This window comes from Vipera ursinii (assembly GCF_947247035.1).
Source record: "Vipera ursinii genome assembly, chromosome: 6".
Lineage (NCBI taxonomy): Eukaryota > Metazoa > Chordata > Lepidosauria > Squamata > Viperidae > Vipera > Vipera ursinii.
In genome coordinates this window covers 69,592,949-69,611,543 of record NC_139515.1, presented here as the reverse complement: position 1 = coordinate 69,611,543, position 18,595 = coordinate 69,592,949, and the positions used below count along the sequence as shown (strand labels likewise).

Below are 18,595 nucleotides of genomic sequence, written 5' to 3'. Positions count from 1 at the left end.
TTTTCCCAATGTCACATCCAGACAGTGTGCGCTTTCAAGTGAATTCTTAGAGTTCCTTCTTAATGTTCTCCAAATCTTAGTACTAGACCAAGTTCTGTGTGGTATCCAGGAGCTCTTGTGTCTTAATTTAAATGTCCCATTAAGGCAACTGGTTTTTATTATTAACTATCACAACAAACTATTTCTTGTAAAGCTAAAAATGTTCTCTGCTGCTTACTGAGCCGTTTGGTATCAATTGCTTCTGTGTCTAGACGAAAAAGGCTCGTGTGAAAACAACCTTAATTTCAGATCATTGGAACAGATGAAGGATGCACACATGGTGAAGGTCTGAGGGTAAGACAACCCAAAAGTGACATTTGATAATCTACCACTCATGGACAAATCTGAACAACAGAATAATTGTAGGACAAATCATGGGCCACGATGATGAGGAGATAGCTATAACTTTCAACTATGAACAATGCTTAGCTCCTGCAAACAGCCTCCCATGGAACAAGGTTTCTTTTCTGTTTACCTCCAGTCTGCCAGTGGTTGAGTCCCTGCCATGGTCTCTGGGATTACAGTAGCATGCTGGACTGAGGTGTGAGTAGCTACACCGGTCAGTTGCTGCCAAGCTGGAGGAAGCAAGATTTGCTGAGTGCCACTAGGCCACGCTTGCTGTGGATCAGAACAGAAAATAGTTCTCGCTATTATAATCCACTGTGTTCCGTGCTAACAAACCTTACTTATAATCAGTTTTTAAAGAGCCTTTTAAAGTACTGAATAGTCACCTTAGGGCAAGACGGGTGGCAAACAAATTTAATACATAAATATAAGAATAAAGAATGGAGGAGGATAATGCAGGAATAAGGTCATATGCAGATGTTGGCCTATGGGAATACTATATCTGAGCTGCAAGAATCAGCCATCCATTAGCTGGCAGCAACAACTTTCCGAAAGTGCTGAGCCTTGCCGGCCTCATAATCACTGTAAGCATGCCCATATTCCAACTGTTATCAAAAATCCTCCACCTATTTAGATCACTACCAAGAGTAATGGGAGGAAAATGGAGAGAAGATTGGTAAAAAGAAAAAAGGAAAAGGAAAAAAGAGAATATCAGGAAAAAAGAGAATGATCAAAAGATAGTGCTACCCATCACTGGCATGTAGCTTTCTCTAGAATACTCCCAGTGGAATGCAGTTTTCAGATGAAAATTGTTGTTCCATAACATGCAGCAGATTAGCACAAATCAGCGAAAAACATTCCAACAACATAGCTAATTTAGTAGCAGTAGTCAGAAACATGGATAAGCCATGAAAATACTTCAAGATTAAAATAATCTAACTTTAGATCATTCTTAAATCAAACTAAGCATGAAGGCAACATCACTAGCATTAAGCAATGATCTTAATAACCTCTTATTTCAAAGTAGGTATATACAGAGCACTCAATAGTACATAATGTTTATTTACAAATACATTCACTGAATTTAGTAGGCCTGCCTCCAATTTAAGATTACATTAGGTTGCATCCATTCTCCAAAGTACATTTGTGTAGGTATTCATGCATTTAATGTTTATTTAAAGTAAACTCTACTAAGTTCAAGGTTAATTTTCCTCCATAATGGAATCTAGCTACAAGTCTACACTGAGATATAATTTCATCCTTATGCCTTCTGTCTAATGAACAAATATCTTGAGCTCTCTCCTTTCTTGGTAAATTCTAAATTAACATTTGGCAGCGTTACAGTATTTGAGCCTTCATTCTGAGGGCTAAACAGCTTCTCTGCTGTGTAAGCATCATTCTGTAGATGTTGCCACCTAACAGAGGTGTAAGTACAGATGGCATCACCTAAGACAGTGGCGAGTGTCATCTTACTCAAGTGACTCAGTTGGAAATAGTAAGATTTTATACATAGGTCATATTAGGATTCCTCCTACATGCCACAGCAGGGCAATTTAATGTCTTCTGAGTACAGCCTGAAAACATGGACTCAGAGTAACTCAAGACCTAGATTTTAGATAAACAAAGGTAATTGGGAGAATTCAAGTCATAGGATAATAAGGACATGAATGGTGGCCCCTGTGCAAACCAGAGCTATTTCAACAGGAATCCAGAGCCATAGGCTAAATTCATGCAACAATATTAAGCTAAAATCCAATGGGCTACTTTGCAGTTCAGTGTATGAAACCAGCCATGGACAGAAGCTTTATTTATTAATTAAAGACTTTTTTTGTTCCATTCAATCATATCAGAGTCTCGGAAACCGCCTGAACTTCCCTGTAGTTGTCTTAGTAAGGTTTTTCAAAAGTGGTTTGCTATTGCCTCTTTCCTAGGGCGGAGAGAAAGTGACTGACACCTAGAAAGATTGTGCCTAATGTGGGAGTAGAATTCACAGTCTCTGTGTTTCTAGCCTGATGACTTAATCACTACCTCAAACTGGCTTTCAATTAAGGGCTAGCCCAGGCTCTTAATGGCTCAGGGTGCTTCCCAGAAATATGTGTATTTTAACACAAACAATAAAATAACATTATAAAATAAAAAAAATAATGAAAAGCAATTTAAAACAGAACAAATAAAAGATCTGGCTGAACAAGTATGTTTTAAGATTCTTCCTAAACCGACAAGAAAGTTGCACTTGTTACAAATCCAATTAGCCTATTTGTTCTAGAACACAGACATTGCGACAGGAAAAGCAGAATTAACAGTCAAAATCTACCTACAGCAGGACAATTGAAAGGTGCCCCACTGATGATCTAAAAGTGAAGGGCAAAGTGTATGGCAGTAGCCAGGTTTCTGGTCAGTTTTCTGCAAATTCAGACACTTGAGTTGACTTGATTCAATACAACATGGTTCAATTAACCACGATTCATGTCTTGTGCAAAGATTGCATGAAGATTCCTGGAAAATATCAGATGCTTTCTCTTCTCTTTCTGCAGGCTTATATAGTAAGTCCCGTTACTTTCAGCATTATCATATGAATTGCAGTGAATGTATGCATTAGGCACAGCCCCAAAGTTACTAAGAATATATCTTCCCCAGTTGACGTCTCCCACTTTCCAGGTACCTTTTTTCTTCCTTGTTCTTTTTTTTATGAACTTAGCGTTTTAAGTTTCATTATTATTATTGTTGTTGTTATTTTAAAACACCTCACCTATGACAGCCCAACTCCCTTTTCCCACATACACATGCACCCTCATAGGTATGCTAAATATGTTTTACAGAAAATAGATTTTTCAAATTCCTTGGTGCAAACAGTTTCTCAGTTTCTTTCTTCCAGCTTTCAGAGTGAGATAAAGCTGACTCCTGCCTTTTAAAGAAGCAGCTGCTACTTTTCCAAAGAAGCAGCTAGAGCGGCCTCTCACATTTTGCACCAGTAAGCAGATAAACCTGCCTCTCTGGGGTGAAAATGGACTTGTGGGGGCTGGTTTTTCACCTGCTCTATCTAGGCCTTCCAGGCAAGATATTGACTCAGGCAGTTGTATCACATTTCCAGTGGTAATCAACAGCTATGAAGATGTCACACTAACTGTGGTCCATCAGCCTACAGAGATTATCGCAAAGCATCAGGCATCTACAATGTCAGGCCTTTGCCTCCCTCTTCCCCCATTTGCCATGAGAGAACCCAGTGTATCTCTGACAGCTGTAGAAGTGATTAGAACATTCTACAGGGAGAGCTTTCCATTTCACAGCATTTTTTTTAAAGGCCAAGTAGCAAGCAAGCTGAACCTGAAACTTCCTTTTCCGGCCTCCTACTTCCTACCTACACACTGAAAGAAGGGAGAAGCAGGAACAAGGCATGGAGGTGCAACTTTTCTTAGCAGGCGGCCATATTTTGGCCTTGCAATGGTGTGATAGAGAAAACACAGTGGGCCCAAGAAATAAAATACGTTTGGTTTCATTTACATTTACAGTATATGTAATTCATTTCCAATTATGTCTTTAATTATATTCCTCTTTGGCCACATTAAAAAGAGAATTTGGCAGATATCTAGGGAGGGTTCCTGGAGCTCGACAGAGTCCTGAGGCTACAGGTGGTGATTATGGTTGACGTCAAGCAGGGCTGGGCTTAGTTTGATTGGCTTTGTAAGGAATCAAAGCATTTTGTTTTTTACAATTTTACAATTACTCCTACTGAAGATATGAATCTAACTGACCGAAAAGGATAATATTAGGGCTGGGTAGCATTTTGGAAATTTTTGGAAAAGTTGCTTGAGAGAATATTAGAATCTGAATGTTCTGACCTCATTTAATTCTTGGAGCGCAGCCCCTAATATATCACTCAAAGCCCAAACATGACCTCTGACTCCTAAAGACGTTCCATATTCCTGATTCAGATGCTATAATTACTACCTGAACAATCTCCCCTGCTGCTTTATCTGATTAAGTGTTAGTGATTAAGCCTTTGCATCAGCTCAGTATTTTTAGTCTGTCTGCTGTAACTGCCAACTGTAATGCAGCCAACTCAGAAGCCTGTCAAATGTTTTGGGTCTAATTTGTGTGATTACCCATGCGCAGAGCCAGACAATTAATCTAATTTTACAAGGTACTTCTGTCCAAATATTTTACATATTGATGTTTATAAAATTTTAACTTTTCATGGAATATTTCAATGTTATTTGTAAATATGACAGTTATCCTTCACATGTACTTCTTGGAGAAGGATGGCAAGTCTTCACGGAGATGGACTCCATTCATATCAGTCAAGTGCCCTTTAACAATGACCCGTCATGAGGACAGAAGATCATATTAAGTTGAATGAAAAGAAACAACACATGTTTTAAGTTCTACTCCATATTGTTTTTCCCAAGATACGGGAGCCTGGAAGCACAAAAAGAAAAGCAACTGATGCTGGAAAGGAGATCCAGGCAAGGCAGTGATTTGCAGGATTTTAGAATCCTCTAGTATCCAAGAACACTGGATCGTCCTGACATAAACCCCACATTCACTTTTGTGCATTGGTGCATAATAGTGTTATTTGAAATAAAAGGCAGCTAAACGAGATAACCACCATTCCTAAGGATCTGCTTGCAAGCATCGTATTTTGGGTGAGGCCAAACTTCCTAGGAAGTTTTGAGAGCTGATTATTAAATGGATAAGAAGTCTAATACCTATTTTCAAAAGAATCAATTGATGCAGACTGCCTTATGTTCATTAAAGAAACTTCTTCCTTTACACTGAAAAAGCATGAGAAAAAAACCCAAATTTTTCAGCCCTAATTTGCAGAACATTTCTCCTTTGAAAGTGGCATGGTTGCCATCATTCTAGTATTGTTATCTCTTGATAAGGTTTACTAATCAAATTCTGAGAGAATTGTTCTTGGAATTAACAGTTTCTAGTCTTAGACTGCTACCAGAAATAGAGTCAGCTCAATGGTCTCTCTAGCTCAGTTTTGTTCTTGCTAGTTTGATGTAGCCATGTTTAACTGGAGCATTCCTACTTAATGGAAGACAAATATGGAAATCAAATGTATTTGCAAAGAGCTGTTATCATGTGTGGCTGGAGGCAAATGGCTTAAGGAAAAATAGAGATTTTTTTTTGTCTAATGTCTTAAATTCCCAGGAAGCTCTTCCCTCCACATATAAAAGATGAAAGGTCAAATAACATCATGCACATTCTCAAAATCCACAATAACTTCCACACGTCAACCTCTCTTCCTTACTGACAACTCTGTCTAGTTCCTTAAAGTTGTTGCGTGGTCCAAAATTATTATTTACCTGTGCTAAGAGGCCTGGTTGGATCTGAAGAGGCTGAGCCCCAGCAGCCTGAGTGACTATGGGAACTGCATTCTCCATCCGGACAGAATAGCCAGCATGCTTTGAAGGGGACGTTTGCAATCCTGAGCCAAGAAAATAATGAAAAAAAAGGCAGTGTTAGACAATACGTATCTTTTTAAGGTCAATCACCATCAATAGAAAGCACATCTCTGAAAAAAAATCCTTCAATTTGGCTCCATGGTACCAGGTAAATCTGTGCAAACTTCAAATGATTTGAAAACAGGTGTTTAAAAAAGAGGTGTTTCATGTGAACACAATACCTGAAGTTTCTGTAAGGTTGAAAAAGACACAACCACTTTAATACGTTGACAGATTAAAGCAAATGCAGCTCATTAAAGCAGCCACATCTTGTCTCAAGCTTGAATAGAAGATTAAACAATCTACTTTTAGGAAGGGATGTATCCAAAGTTCCAGGCTTTCAAGTACACCCCCCTTCTAAATAAACTTCAAAATTTGTATAATCCTAGCATCAAGATCCTTCTTAAAATTGTTCTGTAGTTGTTGGTATTATATTTTTTGGTTTATTATATATAATTCCTCTCTCATTTGTTAATTTATTGAATATGTTAATACTTTCATAACAGCTTTGAGGCAAACAAGTTAATCTTTTATCGTGGTAGAAATTTTACAACTTCACTGTGCAAATTTTCCCATCAGCCAACTGCTCTCTTCCACTTGGCAAAATTTCCATTCTCTCAACACAAATAAATAATTTGAATAAGCTTCTTCATTTGTTCTTTCACTAGCCAAGAATAGCATATATTAAGATATTTTCAGTATCTGCCTAAGACATTTATTTTCCAGTAGAAATTTTTGGAGTGAGGTTACTTGTTTTTTTTAAAAAATGTCAGTGTTCTATTGGGAAGGGACTTTTTAAATCATTTTTATTGTATCCTCCCCATGGTCTTTATTAACACTTCTAGTTTGTCTGTTTGCTTTAACTTGTAATCTTCCATGACAGATCTGGTTATTGGGCAGATGAGAAATAACTATCTTTGTTATTGTAAAAAAATGTGCCAAGTCCCCTCAACATTGTGTTCAGATGCCTCAAATTTCTCAGGCGGTGACAGCATGTGATTGACCTCAATTTGGACTCAGAAACTTTAGCATAGCAGAAATATTTGGAAGGAAAACTACAGGGAATTCCAAGACTGTGGAGTAGATGAGAAGTTGGGGGGGGGGGAAATACCATCCTCAGAAAAAGCAGTGGCAAAGCTCTTCAATTCTATTGCCAAGAAAATAGTTTGGACCTGTCCATAAAGTCATCAGGAGCAGAACTAGAATTGAAAGAGACTTTTTTATTATCTCCACTTTATCAGTTTCTCTTGAATTCCTCTTTTCATCTTACCATTGTTAAAGACTTGATGTACTATTCCAACTTTGTTCCACCTAATGCTGAATAAAGCTAGATTTGTTCAGTAAGATTTCATCGTCTCTCAAACTTAATTGTATAGATCTGTAGCTTGCTTTGAAAGCTAATCAGAACTCCTTAACAGAGACTCCTGTCCAAATGCCATAATCAGGTGAAATGTGGTCTGATCATTCTTAGGAAAAAGTGCTAGTGTGACTCTTACACATGGCCATAAAAGTGGAAATGTATCAAAAGCCTGCATCAAATTTTCAAACTCAACCTGCAAAATACTCTGGTCCTTCAGGGAAATAAGATGTTTTAATGGGAGTTTTCAGATAAATTCTTGGTCCTGATTAATGGATAGTCAATTAGAAAACACCCATGGAAGATTACTTTTGTACATGATTACTTCTGCAAAACTATTTTATGTGCAGAAATGGAAATATTCTGAAATACCCACAACAATGGTTGATGAAGAGGACAGAAATGGCAAAATTAACCTGTTCAATAGAGAAAATTCAACAACTACAGTACATTATTAGTGACTGGAAACCCCTTTTGGACTTTTTGTTGACTAAGAAAAATAAACTTGTGATTTATGGGTTTGAAGATTAGAAAGGGTAGCCTATGGAAAGAAGGAAATTATAATGAAATTTTACAGAGAGAGCGCTAAGTAATATATACATCTATAACCACTGTCAATGATTGAAAGCTGTTTCTTTGTAATCTTTTTCTTTTCTATTTCTTGTTCCATTTTCACTCTTTACTATTCTTTTTATTATCTTTATTTTCTCTTTAACAGTTTTTATTTCATTACAATTATTTTAATGAGATACATTCTTGATACCTTTAAAATATTTTTTTAAATAAATAAATTCCTGATGCTCTTTTTGTGATCATGAAAATTTTATTGCTTCATGCTGTATTCTAAAATTTTAAGCTATGTTTTAAGTTTTATCTTTAGGATGTGAGAATGGTTTTATTGTAAAACTGATTGAATGCATTTTTTAAAACTTTGTTTTACCCTGATTTGAAATTCTTTCATAAATGAGAAATAAATATGATTTCTCTGAATAATGGAAAGTGAAATCAAATGCAGGGGTTGAATTTTAATTTGTGAATGTCTTCCAATATTTGGGTATGAAAGAAAAATCTGCTCTATTATACAGAACAATTATATTATTATAAAATATACTGAGAATCTTAGGGCTATCAGTTGTAGCCTAGATCCAGTGTCTGTTTCTCTGGAGCAACATCTGTGACCTCGTGGAACTTAATATCCATTAGCTTTAATAAACAAATATTAGGAATGTAATTTATGGTTAACTTTCTAAGATATGTATGCTACACAGTGGCATGTAAAGACAAATCCTAGAAGAATCTCTTCTTAAAGCAGCCTACACCAACCGCTCATTCTTCACATATACAGGACGCCAACTACTTCATATCTAGCTACTGGACATGCTTGTATGGATGGAACTTGTAGCCCCCACCATAGAGGGCTCCCTAAAGGTTTGGTGAATCAGAGCTTGGAGGTCTTCCAGTCCAACCTCTTTGCCCAAGGCAGGAGATCTTATACCATCAGGCAGGAGTCCTTAGACTGAGGTTCAGCTTATGAATTTACTAGCTTCCAATTTTGGCACAGCCAAGTCTTCAACAGCAGAGATTAAACAGGTAAGATTTAACTTGGACTCAGTCTGCACATTGTACTTATCTATAATATATTCTTTTAGATTTTGGAATTAGATGATGTGTGAAATTAGTCAACTGCAGTTTATTCAATAAATTAGAGTGAGACCATGATTAGGCACAAAATGTCAACAACATTGTTATATGCCTGTTTTAACATTTATCAATTGCTTTGCAGGTGGCCTTAGGAGTTCACAAGTAAAACTAAGGTCAAGCCAAACATTCTCAACACGCCCTTCTCAAAGGCATTAGTAGAAGCTCTAGCAGAGGCTTTAAAAGAGGAATAGGATTCACATTCCAATTGAAATAGAGTGCTTTAGGGAGGGAAAGTTCAACTTTCCCCTTCTAAGCCCCAGTTCCAAAGGACTTCAAATAAAAAAGCCCCTGAGTCTTTTCTATTTTTGGTCCCTAAATTGGATTTTGTTTTAAAAGATGCATTAAATATTGTCTGTAATTTGCTCCTGAAAAGAACAGTAATGCTGTATTTTTCCTTTGTGTATTTTGTTTGGAACAGTTGTTACCTTCCCTGAGCCATTAAGAAGGAGAAGGTTAGACACCTAGACAAATTAAGGAAATAGTTACAAGGTCATTTTCCAATTGTTCCCAATGCAGACTGACACCATGCAACTGCTGAACAAGAGACAATTGTCTCCACAGGAAGAGCCACTGGCTGCTAATGTCTGGGGCAGAAATTAAGACTTCAGGTGTCTGTCAACCTTTCAGTTATCCTACCAGCTGTGCATCTCTCTGAGCTGAAGAAATCACTGAGGATAAAAAAAATTGCCCCCAAATAGTCAAATGCCTTTTGTAGCTTTTGTAAATAAGACTCAGGGGACTTTTGAGGATTTCACTCTGGAGTTCTTTTATGTTATTTCAAAGCCAGATAAAAAGGATAAAATGTCTGCTGCACAGTGGTGCACTAAGACATCAATATCTACAAATAACTTAAATATCTTTGGATAAAAATGAGAGAGACAACCAGGGGGTAGTGCTCAGCTTCCTGGCCACAGCTAGAGTTAGATATATAAAAGAAACTGAAGCTCAAAAATAGTGAAATAGGCTCTTATTTCCTTATTCTCCTAGCCCCAAATGTCTCCAAAAATTGCCTAGGAAATTGGTAAATGTCAGGTAATATGATAACCAAGCTGAGAATATTGATGCTGTAGATATCATCTGTCAGTGCATTCATATACTGACATATGGAGAAATTTTCCATCTGAGACCATCTTGCCAAGTCAGCTTTCCTAATGTGTTGTGCAATCCTATACATGTCAATGAAAAAACACATATTTTGTATTGTAGAAAAAAATAGTGGTTTTTCAGATTAGCTATAGTTCCCTACAGACAGAAATAACATACCCACCAGAAGTTCTGAAAGGCCATAGACTCTAAAGTATAAATTTAAACCTTGGTGTCTTAATCTTGAAACTGCTAGCTATTGACTTGCCTGTAGCATACTTTATTTGATTTTGCACTAACCTATAGTATGCTTTATTTGATTTTGATTCAGTGTGTTGTATGAACTGAGCTTATTGTATTTATTGCAACATGGAAACATTGCATTCCGTTGTTGTTTTGCCAGAACAACAAGCGGTTCTTAGCGTGAACAATAAATAAGAGCTTAGCAGCTATAGGATATTCCTAATAGTTATGCCATTCCTCCCCCATCCAATAGTATTTAGGATGGAAATTGATCCAACTCAGTTTTATTACCACCCAGCAAGAATGATCATGTTATTCCTGTAGCAGTTTGTCATGGATTCAATATTCTTGAGGGTCTGTGTGGGTGACCTATTTTCATGCATGCTTTCTTACATGCAAATGTATCAGCCTCATACAGTCAATATGGTTTTTCTGAAGACATTTCAAAAACATCAGAGCAATCAGGATACATTTCAGAATCTATAGGGCACACTTGTGCCTTATCCTCACTTTAAGTAATAGCAGCATTGAACAAGAGAAAGGAATCTGAAGCATTCTTACCTTGAAAACCTGGAGGACACACGATAAGGGCTTGCTGGAAAGGGTCAGGACGAGCACATATCTGCGCTGTACCTGTCTGCAGAGGGACACTCCTCTGAGCCACCGCGGCCATGGACGCTGCCGAGGGCTGGTAGAGTGCAGATTGGTAGTTTAGTATGGAGACATCAGGGTTGGCTAAGGAAATAGTGGCACTGGTGGTGGAGGTGGGAGCCAGAGTGGTGGCCTAAAGGAATTATGGGATTTAAAATAAAATAAAAACAAAATATGAAGGCGATGGTAATGTTGGGGAAAGCTAGTTTCCAAAAGAAAAGATAAATAAGGCACATAAATAAAACCTTGAAAGGTAGAAAAGGTTTAAAAAAACAAAGCAGGGAGGAAGCTAGAGATGAATAAGGATAATAGAGTTTAACTTGATTCATTATGTACCCCTTGCGACTACAGGTAGTCCTCGACTTACAGCAGTACATTTAGTGACGACTGTTTGAAGTTACAACAGCATTGGAAAAAATGACTTATGAACAATTTTCACACTTATGGCCGTTGTAGCATCTTCATGGTCACGTAATCAAAATTCAGACGTTTGGCAAATGATTCATATTTATGACGGGTGCAGTGTCCCGGGGTCATGTGATGACCCTTTTGCAATCTTCTGATAAGCAAAGCCAAAGGGGAAGCCAGATTCACTTAACAACCATGTTACTAACTTAACAACTGCAGTGATTCACTTAGCAACTGCGGCAAGGAAGGTTATAAAATGGGGCAAAACTCAATTAACAAATGCCTCACTTAGCAACAGACATTTTGGGCTCAGTTGAGGTCGTAAGTCGAGTACTACCTGTACCAACTGATTATGATCACAACCCCAGACATCAAGACTACAATCCCCAAAGATAGTCAAATTGTCCATATAGAAAGATTCAAGACTGTGCATCTGAAAAATGAATAAATATTTCTAGATCATTCATCCTTAGTAATACACTGCATGTGTGTTGATCTGTTCTTGGTTCTTTGTGACATGGCTCACTTTCTGGAGTTACATGCTCCACAAGCAGGTTGATTTGGTTTTTCAATTGTGATCAAGTTGTAGCTTGGATGTATAAAACACAAAGGGATCTTATATGTAGATAATATTGCTTGAGGACAGGATTTTTCTATAGAAATACAACTCATACCTATGATGAGTCCAGCATTTTCTCTAGTTCTAACCCTAAATGTGTGGCTTCAGATATTGGATGTTTATTATTTCAAGACTTTTTTTAAAAATTTCAAGACATCTTGCTCTAGGGCCAAAACTCTAGTTTAGAATTATTATTTTTTTAAAATTGGAAGAATTCTAAGCATCTGGAGAACTGCAGTGGTTTTAAGAGTGGTTTGATGAATTACTTTCCATCCCTTCCATCTGAGGAGGTGTGATGGAAAATATTATTTATTAAAACATTTCCACAGACTATTGACAAGGAAACTGTTTTATGTCAGCTTCATTTTAACATCCCAGTGTTTTTTTTTCCTGGTACGCTAGTTTGACTGCTCTCACTTTCTCTTCCTTACAGGAAAAGCTAATAACTGAATCCAAGTATCTCAGTTCACAGTTTCTAATCACTAGCAACTTTTTCTGGTTCTTGTCCTTAAAAGTCATAGACAAAAGCCATTATTTGTACTTATTCATGATTGCATTTCTAGCTGAAACTTTGTTTTCTTCTTGATCATTCAGTCCTGCATTCATTTTCCTATAAATTGAATTCCTTAAATTTCCTTTAGTAACCGAAGAATATTTCACAGTACACAGAATCTGTGGTCCTTCCTCCTTTGCTTCAGAAAATACAATTCATTAAGGATTATTGGATTTTGATTATACCTTTCACCAATTAGAATGAAGTAGAAATGTCTCCATCACATATTTTGATCTTTTTCCCTACTTGTTATTTCATAAATGTGATTGATTTTCTTAGTTGTTAATTTTTGCAATGCAAAAAATTAGGAGTATTAATGAGACTTTATTAATAATGTTAAGAGGAATCCCAACACTACTGTCATGATTTTTTTTAAAAAAATTAAAACAAAAAAACAACAACCCAAAATAATCCAGATTCTTTTCCTTAAAAAAGAATCTATGGTCCAAAAATAATATTTAAAAAAGTCATTTCCTTTTGTATTAAATTAAGCAACAAACTGCCTAGATGACTAATGACCATAAAAAGGACATAATTAAGCACTTGTATCCTGACATCTTATATAAGTACATAAGTTGCAGCATTTGCATTCTAATGCTGTCAGGCACTTTTAGCCATCCTTCTATTGGCTAATCTGATCTTCTTCACAAATGTCCATGGTGATGTGATTGAAGAAGAAGCCAGCAGAACACTGAAGACTTTTGAGATTTCGCAAAATGTTTCCAATAAGGTCACAACCATGAAGGCAAAATTAGAGGAGCTTTGCAAAATTTCCACCCCAAGGACCAAATCCCATTTTGTCCCTAAGATCTTTTCTTCTTTCCATCTTTTTCTGCTTGCATGTATGATGTCAGTATTGTGTATATGCATGTGATAGAAAGCCAAAAAAGGAAGAGACTAGCAAGCCTTGCTAATTGGGAGTTTAGTCACAAATGTCATTAGCTACTAAAATGATCATTGAGAAAACATTTTTTGGAGGAAGATGGGTTGTCACAATGAGTTAGAATGAAAAGGACCAGAGTCAAATTCTTGGTCATCCACAGTTTCTGAGTGATCTTAGGCCATCCATAGTCTATATCTCTAATGTCTACTTGAGTTATGAGATTATAAATTAAAAGAAAAAGAAACATACTGGAAGATCTCTTCCCTTAAAAGAAAGAAGAAGCCCACCAAGTTAGACCATCACAATAATTTCTCTTACCTGGTTATGAACTGTATTGAGCTGGTTATTGAAGGTCATGGTTAAATTGGTTGATGTGCTTGGGGCTACATGGGTGATGAATGGTGTTTTGCTCTGATTCACAGTGTCATACATATTTACTCTCCGCTTGCAAATCTCCATGTTTTGAAAACAGGACTTAACACTATTTATGAAGAAGGAGAAACAAAGATAAGCAGTAATTTAACTGATGGAGGAAATCACATCTGTCTCAGCTAATGTGTCTTATTCAATAAACCAGGCTTAAAACAAGCCATGATTTAATAGAAATTGTAAACCCAGCTACTTAGTGCCAAAAGCAAACTCTCTATTCATTACAAATAGAACTATATCACCAACATAAAAATTATTTGTAGTCATTATTTTTCCCCAGGGAGAGCTGGAATTGTAGTTTCTGTCTGGAATGATAAGCAGTCATACTAAAATATTACCATATCCACCATTGATCCACCAGGATTCTTTAAGGGCAGCTATGAAAAATAAGTTTATGTAATAGATACAGCTGCTGTTAAGAATATAACCCAAGGCTTCAACAGATAAATTCTTTAATTTTCTGAACAACAATTATGCAAATACCATGAGTTGTTAGAATCACTGCTTCTTCTACCATACATTCTCAGATGATTGCTCCGTTCTGAGTTTTATTATAGCTCTAAGGTCACCTCGCCTTGAAACAAATCTTAAGAACTCCAAATATCCTGAAAATGCTAGAATTTATTTTTCCTTTTCTGTCATTCCAGTGAACAGTGCCAAAGCTGAACCTTTGCAAAAACCCATTACGTCCTGTAGTAAGGAGAAACTACATATTTTTTTACATTTTTTGCCCTATCATTTTCTACAATCAAATATTGATATAATCCGTACTAATCTGTCAAGTCAGTATACCATATCTTATTTGTAGAAAGTTACTCCAGGGCTACATTTAAAACAAAAATAATTTAAAAATTACTAAGAAAAATAGAATGAACAGAATTAATGCAAGCAAAAATAATCATCAGTTTGGAAGACATTTTTAAAGACAACTAGTACAATTATCTATTCTGAGATGGAATCTCAAAGGCATCAATAATTCTTCACAGATTCTCACTGATTCATTTCCTAGCACAGAACTACATTTTTATGTGAAAATATCCACACACCCTGCTCATGCCACACACATCCTTGGGTTGTGATCTAATAATTGAGGGTTTGGGTTGGGTTTTTGTTTTTGTTTTGCATGGAGGTAGCTAGTGATGTGAATGGTGTGGTATCATAGCACAAGGCTACAATGGTGTGGTATCGTAGCACAAGGCAAGGTGTCTTAAATTCTGTCAAGAAAAAAATTACTCAATTTATTGTCTACCATGTTCAACAGTTGCCCTGTGTTTCAAGTAACATGCCTATGTCCCTTCAAAAAAGCTTCCATGATTTCTCCCCCAAAACTTTCTCATATCTCTAAGCCTGCCTCTAGAACAGGGGTCTTCAAACTTGGCCATTTTATGACTTGTGGACTTCAATTCCCAGAATTCCTCAGCCAGGCACGCTGCTCTAGAAAATAAGAGGAACAAAATACTTTTGCCTTCTTGTTATTGGAGGTGAGTCACCATCCAGGTTTCCTAACAGTTACTGACTTAACAATGAAATAGTTGAAGCAGCTCAGGAACAGATGAATAAATCACTGGAGCAAAGAACCAGAAATGCCATTCTTAAATAATATCTCATGACTCCAGAGCTATTAAAATAACTCAAAGTAAACCATTTCTAGGAGAAGAGCTGCCAGCTAAAGATCATGAAAATGTTCTTGTCATGTGAACAGCTTTCTGGGTCTCTAAATTCTGCTTGGCTGCCATGTATGTGCAAAACCTGCTACCATCCCAAGAGGCACATCGGGCAGCTTATCAATTAACTCTTCCCTGCATCCCATTATTCACACCTCCCCACTCCAAAATTGCCAACACAAAGTAGACCGAAAGAAACTTACTGGGTGCTATGGGGAAAATCAAGCAGGTGTGTCATGGTGACAAATGGGTGATTGAGTGTTTCAATAGGTGTTATCCTCTTATCTGCGTCTATGGTCAACATTTTCTTTAGCAGATCTATGAACTCCCTCCGGTCTGCCTTTTCCACCAACATATCACTTCCTTCTAAATCCGTTGTCATATTTACCTGGAAGGGAAATTCAAATCAGTAGCAGATACAGATTTCTAGAAAGTCTGAACTAATCAAATCTGCAGGTTCTTCTTCACTCTTCCACAGAGGTAGAGTCTTTGGGGAGGTATAGGCTTCCAATGAACATTGGAGTAGTAGCTATTCTAAATGCATGTACAAAACATGTTGCTTTCTCTTATGTAGGTTTAATGTGCAGTAAATTCTACTAAGATTATAATTTTCAATCATGGTAATGTTTTCCACATCAACTTCTCTGTTGAATAAACTGGACGGCCAGTACCTGCTGTACAATATTATGAGATCTGTTTTAAGTTGCATGTATTGCAGAGCCCTGTCCAGTATATATGTAGTCCTCAATTTACAACAGTCCATTTAGTGACCATTCAAAGTTACAATGGCACAGAAAAAAGGGACGTATGGCCATTTTTCACACTTACAATCACTACAGCATTCCCATGGTCACATGATCAAAATTCAGACTCTTGGCAAATGGTTCATATTTATGACGGTTGCATTATCCCAGGGCCATGTCATCCCCTTTTGTGACCTTCTCACAATCAAACTCAAGGGGGTAAGCCAGATCCAATTAACAACTGGGTTACTAACTTAACATCTGCAGCGATTTACTTAACGACTGTGACAAGAAGGGCTGTAAGTTCACTTAACAAATGTCTCACTTAGCAACAGAAATGTTAGGCTCAACTGTGGTCATAAGTTGAGGACTACCTGTACTGATGGACTTCCCCATTCTGGATAAAGACACATAAACTCTGAACCTTAAGCATAACCACTACACCTTAAAAAGGGGGAGGGCTGCCAATATATAAAATATAATGTGTGTGTAGAGAGTTTATCTAGTTAAGCATCCCTTTTTAAAAATCTCAATCTCAGTTCTAGAACAAATTTCACTTTTGTGGGTGAGTATGTATTGTAGTGGGGATAGGAGCTTAAAATTTGTGATTTACTGATCTTCTCTATAAGGAAAATGTCATAAGAAGCGCTTTTGTTGACAATGATACAGGTTGAAAAGCAAATTAAGCTACTATAGGTTTAATTTATCTACAGTTCTTTTGGACTAATGGAAGAATGCATTGTTTTTATTTACTTATTTTGTTACTGATAAATGTGATATCCTGGCAATATTCTTACCTGTGCCATGTCATCCAAACAGTTGAAAATATACTTTCTTGCTTCTTTTGACTTAATACCCGTCTCTGCCTCATGGTCATCTGGTGTCTGCCCAGAATCAACCCAAAAGACAGTAAAATCAGCATTTCACTATACACTAGTCTATTTCTAACTCAAGTGAATGATACATAATTTGCCACTGCTTTAAGCATAATCCCAACATAATATTATTTTATTATAGGTACGTTGGCCATCACACATAAGAATTGCAAGGGAATGAAAATAAATATTTTCATTATTTTAAATCATTACAATATTTTTCATCATATGTAGAAAGTAGGTTCAGCAACACATGGTCTTATTGTAAGGGAATGGACTCTTGACTTAGATATGGCACCTGCTGAACTCCTCTTATCCTCCTCATGCAGGTGGGTTGGGGAAAGATATAGAAAAAGGGAGGGGATATGGGAAGGAAATAAACACTATTCCTTTAACTATTTTAGGTTTTGATTGTTTCTGCTGCCATGACATGAATCTCTGCAGAAATGAATGCAACCCCTCAGCCATTGTAAAGATTTCTCATCCTTGTCTTCCCTCAGGGTCAAAAGTCCCTGATATTATCTTCTGATATTGCAGTGAAATGAGACTGCATTGGCTATATTAATGGGAGGCAGTAATGTTGGAGATACCACCTTCAGTAAAATATGATTACGGTTTCTCTTCATAAGATTATACTAGAAATTACAGAATTTGAGCCAGGAAGTCTTGAGTAACAAGATAATCTCCAGTAAAAGCTTTCTGGCTTCCAAACCAATAGTAGCAAGACAGGCAGAAAGAATTTGTACTTGATATAATTCATAAAATTTTGATGAACGTACTTCTGATTCTTAAGTATGAAACTCCTGCCTTATTGTACATGACACAGCTTAACTTGTCTAGCACAAGCTGCTGCAAGTAGGCCGCTATAATAAATGTACCCCAAAAGTGCTTTTTCAAAAGACAACTGGACTGTTTTTCCTTGAATATGTTTCTCATCCAAGAAGTTTCTTCAGTTCAATAATTACGTTACAATAAATGTAATTAAATAAATAAACCCCTCTAGACAGACCAAAATGGATTCTCTGATTGCAGCGACTCTGCATCAGCACAACATTATAATTTTACCAAATATATCAGCAATATTTCAATACTATGAAATGCAGGGTCTAAGGAGGCTTAAAAAAACCACAAAAACAGCACCTTACCTTTAGCCTCCACAGTGGATATGGTGAATCAGTGTCCCTATTGAAAAATCTTGTGGTCTTTGTTCCTGCACTTAACAAATATTCAGCTGGCAAGCCTTGTGTCTGTGAAATATATCGGATCTGTAAGAGAAAGATGAGACCAGGATAATTTCACTGAGATCTGTATCAGAATTTCTGCCCAATGAGGTAAACATATTTGTGTGCATATTTAACAACGAAAGAAAATACAGAAATAAAACAAAAGGCACAGAAAGTGCTACTCAAATCAAGGATTTGAAAGAGAGGACAAGGCCCACAGATTTCAACCATTAATAATGTTGGCTACGTATTAAAAGTCTAAATTACTAGGGTGCTATAACGTTATCTTTCTTTTCTCTATTAAAATCCCACTACACCGCTATATTAGC

At 36.7% G+C, this 18,595-nt stretch overlaps 1 protein-coding gene across 2 annotated transcripts in view; it reads right to left on the bottom strand.

Annotated features, from left to right (window-relative positions):
- The window catches only part of HIPK2 (homeodomain interacting protein kinase 2), an 81,465-nt gene that overhangs the window by 12,574 nt on the left and 50,296 nt on the right, over positions 1–18,595 (bottom strand). For both annotated transcript variants that reach the window (XM_083366039.1, XM_083366040.1), the window contains 7 exons: positions 18,189–18,308; positions 16,966–17,052; positions 15,629–15,813; positions 13,651–13,813; positions 10,780–11,002; positions 5,697–5,818; positions 515–657 (listed from right to left, as the gene is read on the bottom strand). In XM_083366039.1, the coding sequence (XP_083222165.1) occupies positions 515–657; positions 5,697–5,818; positions 10,780–11,002; positions 13,651–13,813; positions 15,629–15,813; positions 16,966–17,052; positions 18,189–18,308 (1,043 nt within the window). The remainder of the gene's footprint in view (positions 1–514; positions 658–5,696; positions 5,819–10,779; positions 11,003–13,650; positions 13,814–15,628; positions 15,814–16,965; positions 17,053–18,188; positions 18,309–18,595) is intronic.